The sequence below is a fragment of the Salvia miltiorrhiza genome, chromosome 1 (genome assembly GCF_028751815.1).
Source record: "Salvia miltiorrhiza cultivar Shanhuang (shh) chromosome 1, IMPLAD_Smil_shh, whole genome shotgun sequence".
Lineage (NCBI taxonomy): Eukaryota > Viridiplantae > Streptophyta > Magnoliopsida > Lamiales > Lamiaceae > Salvia > Salvia miltiorrhiza.
This window is the reverse complement of record NC_080387.1, coordinates 60,409,302-60,413,853: the sequence shown is the minus strand read 5'-3', so window position 1 is coordinate 60,413,853 and position 4,552 is coordinate 60,409,302. Positions and strand designations below refer to the sequence as shown.

Here is a 4,552-nt window from a genome sequence, read left to right as displayed (position 1 = left end):
AGAAAAAAAAATGAATGAGAATTGAGGAAAATTAGAATAGAGTGATTATAGAATGCCACGTAGGATATGATTTATTTTGTTTTAATATATATATATATATATATATATATATATATATATATATATAGATAGATAGATAGATAGATAGATTCCTACCAAATAATTCAATATAAACAATTGCTCGACATTTGAATTTCACAATCACTTATCAAATCTCTTTCAATAATTTAGATGGTGCTAAAAGAATTTTAGTAATCAAATCGGAAGTCAAATCGTTTTAACTAATTGGACAACATAAGTTAAGACAAATTACAGTTAAACCAGATGATAATCAATATAGTAAATAGAATAATTCTTCAACTTTTAACACAAAATAACACCTATTTAGAATAGAGGTCCTTTGATACAAGTTTCTTAATCTTATCAAATAGAACACTATCTCTACCTTCTCTTACCACATGTTCAATCAACATCGAAAAAATAATTTCGTAAAGTGTGAAACCCCTTGCATCCATCTTTTTCAATAGTGGAATTGCATCACACGTCTTGTTCATTTTGAGAAGACCTTGAACAAAAACATTATATGACATACTACCAGGCAAACAACTGGTGTTTACCATTTGCATCATCAAATCCTTAGCCTCCTTTATCTGCCAATCTGCGCAAAGTGCACCGAGAAGGATTATGTATGCTATGGCGTCATGTTGTATACCTTTGGATGGAAGCTCGTCAAATAGATCCTTTGTTTATGTGACTTTATTGTCATTGCATAATCCCTCGATGAGGATAGTACACATTATTGCGTCTAGAATGATGTCTTTATCTTGTTCGATTGGAAAAGACATTGAACAAAAACATTGTACATCACACGATCAGACAAGCAGTTGTTATTTGCAATTTGCATCATCAAATTTTTAGCCTCAATATGTCCGTCCAACAAATCCTTTCCTTGTGTGACTTTATTATCATTACATAATCCCTCAATAAGAATAATACTACAAGTTACTATGTTTGAAATGACACCTTTTATCTTTCATCATATGCAACATGGAAAATGTATTGATGATCATTGCACAAGCCATCCACCAGTATACTGAAAGTCTTTATATCATGAGACACTTGTAGTGTTTGCATCTCTTTGAATAGATTCAAGCCATGTCACATTTTCACGAAATAAGGCTTGTAGCATTATGTTATAAAACCCAATTACTCATTGATAAATGTAAATTAAAGTCGATTATGTTAAAATTAATTATTATTATTTGGGCATATACATGTAAGTAAAACCCTCAACCATACACAAAATATACTTATTATTGCCTTTCCAAACATGAACTGCTAGCTCAAATCAAATAAAGAAATTTTTGGTGTCCTAGAATTTCATGTTTCGTTTCATAATTGATATGTTAAATATGAGCTGACAAGATCCAAGAAGGCAATAAAATGATCCACAATGATTCGCAATTATCATTCAAAAAAGAGTAGCAAGTCAAAACAGCCACTGAAGAATGCTAATATGACTACTGCTAAATTCTTATTTGCAGCAATGCATAGTGACTTAACTAACCAAAGCTACATAGAAACGAACCGTTGCAAGAAAATTAGTCATCGTAAGCCCAAGATCACTGCAAATTGAAGTTGCAAAGCCACGCTGAGGCGTCGCCTGGTGACAATAGAAATTCTTCAGTCATTTCTACATAAAGAATTGGCCAATAAAATATAGTAGAAAGTTCACCACGGTAAAAGACAACTGAGAATTATTTGATTTCTTAATAAGTCTTTGCCTTGCTTTTTGAATGCCACTTACAAGAAGCAGGTTTATTAAGCTACAGTAGATATTCTTTAGCAATTAAAGGTCAAAATGTATGTAGTTAATAGCTCTAATGGGATTACGATTATTCTTTAAGAGGGCGTTTACTATGGGTGATGGAAGAGATTCACAATACATGATTGCGAATTTGAAGAATTGGACTTTCAAACAAGCTCAAAATTATTCAACCCATCAAACTGTATGCAGTGGATTAGCTTATATTATTGTTATCTATGTAAGCTATCACCCAAAATAAACACTCCCCTTCACAACACTTCAAACATGATAGCATTTGATGGTGAAAGAATTATGAAATAGCATTCTAACCTCTTATCATCTGCGCTTCTTCCCTTCAATACTCTTCCGTGCTGCCTCGTTGATCTTCTCGCTATAGCCTTCGATTGGTGGGGTCAGTGCTGCCATAAATCGGTTCGCTGGAAAAGGAGTTAAATCCGGGACTAAAGCAGCCGCTTTGAGATGCTCGGGCAATGCCTCAATAGCTTCTTTCTTACACTGCAACAGTGCTGTCTCTGCCGCCTGCCTTGCTCTATGTTTCCTCATCAGGGTCCTACTGTACTCCTTTGCAAGCCTCCGTCCGTCCTCCACAGTCAGTTCGTACTTTGGGATCTTATCGGCATCGACTAACCCTAAAGTAATATAATCCAAACCCGAAGTTCCTATGATCCAAGGTGAAGTGAATTCATCCTTTTGTTTCTTTAGTTTCTCTTTTGCCTGCTCGTTCGCCTTGCTTATGAGCCCCATCATCTCTCGCTCGGCTTCTCTCTCCTTTTCTTTGGTCTTCAAGAACCTCAGTGGTGCAGTGGAAGTCAGACATTGCTCAACCATTTCATCAAAACTGCTCTTCTTCCTCGGCCCTTCTTTCGCAGATGGATCGGATGCTGACCCCTTTTTCGTAGTGACCTTTGATCGCTTCAAAGGCTGCCCGGTTTTGATCTTACCTTTCCCCTTCGCTGTGCCACTGACAGAGCATCTCTGCAGGAACTGGTAGCTTAGAGAATCCAAGGATGAGTTTGAAGGTTTCAATTTCTTGACAACAGTCGAGCTCAGCATCTTGCAACACACCGATTCACTAGTGTAATCAATAGCAAACCTCCTTTTCACTTGTTCAGCGAATACAACGAGACCTATTCCAAAGTTCAATGCACAACAACTGTTTATTAGTTTCGCGCCATATCAAAAGATACTCAGCACAATCCACCCATAGAAATTCAGATATGTTCCAACGATGAGCATAGACACAAACTTGACTCCATAATCATATTATAAGGAACTACAATTCAACCATAACTTGTAACTTGTCCAGACATATCCACAAATACTAAATTAGGGCCTCAATAGTGCACCTAAAATCTCAATATTTTCCCCAATAGCTCACTGGAAGATTAAGTGCAATCTTCAACAAAGACCTATGTAGAAATCAGTCGATGCAATCGAGACTCTGTTCATGAACCAAATCAATTGACTGTAGCATTAGACTATTCCCATAAGTGGGATCTCATCCATTAGAACCTATGGATTACCACTTTACACACCATTCACGAAACATCTTTCACCATTATCTAAAAGCAATGTTGCAATATGCTCTCAGCAATTCCAAAATAGACAGAGAAAATCCAAATATTAGGAAGAAAGCAAAAAATTGAGGTAGCGTTAGGCATCAACAGTTGAAAATATAAAAACCCTTAATTCTGTCTCCATATGGTCGCATTTCATTTGCAGGTATGTTTTTTTTCTTATTTTGTTAAATGTAAAAAATTCTGGTAATATCTGAGTTGCGAGGCCTAATGCAGACTAACAATTAAAGAGGCAGACTAAGGAGAAGAAATGAGCTAATTATAGGACTAAGTGAGCTGGGAACAGGTAGAAGAAGAATGAAGAGGCTCTTCAGTTTCTTCTCTTTCGAGCTGGCTTACCTTAGAGACGGGTGGCGCTGCGGCGGCGAGAGGGAGAGGGCAGAGGATAGAGGCGGCGAGATGCAGAGTGAAGAAATGGGGAGAGACGAATTGGGGGAATGGGTAGCTAATCAAGTTTTTTTTTTTTAATTAGAATTATATTGGGAAAATAGAGTTAGTCACATATATATTCCTATATAATTTATATACTATAATCCTATTATTACATTAAATTAGTAAATCATTAACTTAATCAGATCTCCAATCTTTTTACATAATTTCATTGCAAATAACGAACAAAAACGACAGGAAAAAAAGAAAAACTCCAATCCCTAGCTTATTTTCCACCGATTAATAGAGACAAAAGGGCAAAAATGGCGTCCCTATATTTTAAATAAATACTGTATAAGTTAAGATTATTGTAAAACTAAACGATATTGTGTTTAGAAAAGTCAAAAGTTGTATAAATTTTACTTGGGAAAATTGTATAATTCTAAGATTTAAATTATTTCTTATACTTATGATGTGTGATGATTAATAGAGAATGTAAAAGAAACCTATAATGAAAAATAGGAGAAAGTATTTAAAATGAATCTTTAGCAAGTCGGGTTTCTCGTCGCACAACAAAATTGGTGAGTAGGTTCCAATTTATGAAGCGGGTTTCTATTTTGGGAGTAGAAATACAATAGTGGAAATTTAAAATGTCCACTTTCTTATGTTTTTTTAGAATGCTTTGTATAATAACTTAGTGCATTTTTATAAAAAAAACATAAGAAAGTGAGCATTTTTACATATTAACACTATTTTAATATATGCAAATGACATTTTT

General features: G+C 35.0%; 1 protein-coding gene across 3 annotated transcripts; it reads right to left on the bottom strand.

The window, feature by feature from the left end:
• Positions 1-432: 432 nt before the first annotated feature.
• LOC131000305 (uncharacterized) lies at positions 433-4,088 on the bottom strand. Of its 3 annotated transcripts, none has more exons than XM_057926168.1 (3): positions 3,745-4,045; positions 2,138-2,955; positions 433-658 (listed from the first exon to the last, which is right to left on the bottom strand). In XM_057926168.1, exon 2 carries the CDS (start codon positions 2,879-2,881, stop codon positions 2,144-2,146), a length of 738 nt encoding a protein of 245 aa, XP_057782151.1. In that variant the 5' UTR covers positions 2,882-2,955; positions 3,745-4,045; the 3' UTR covers positions 433-658; positions 2,138-2,143. The 3 variants fall into 3 exon arrangements, with proteins under 3 accessions (XP_057782151.1, XP_057782136.1, XP_057782142.1); XM_057926153.1 differs by lacking the exon at positions 433-658 and adding an exon at positions 1,445-1,663 and having other exon boundaries at positions 3,745-4,088; XM_057926159.1 differs by lacking the exon at positions 433-658 and adding an exon at positions 1,445-1,693.
• Positions 4,089-4,552: the final 464 nt, after the last annotated feature.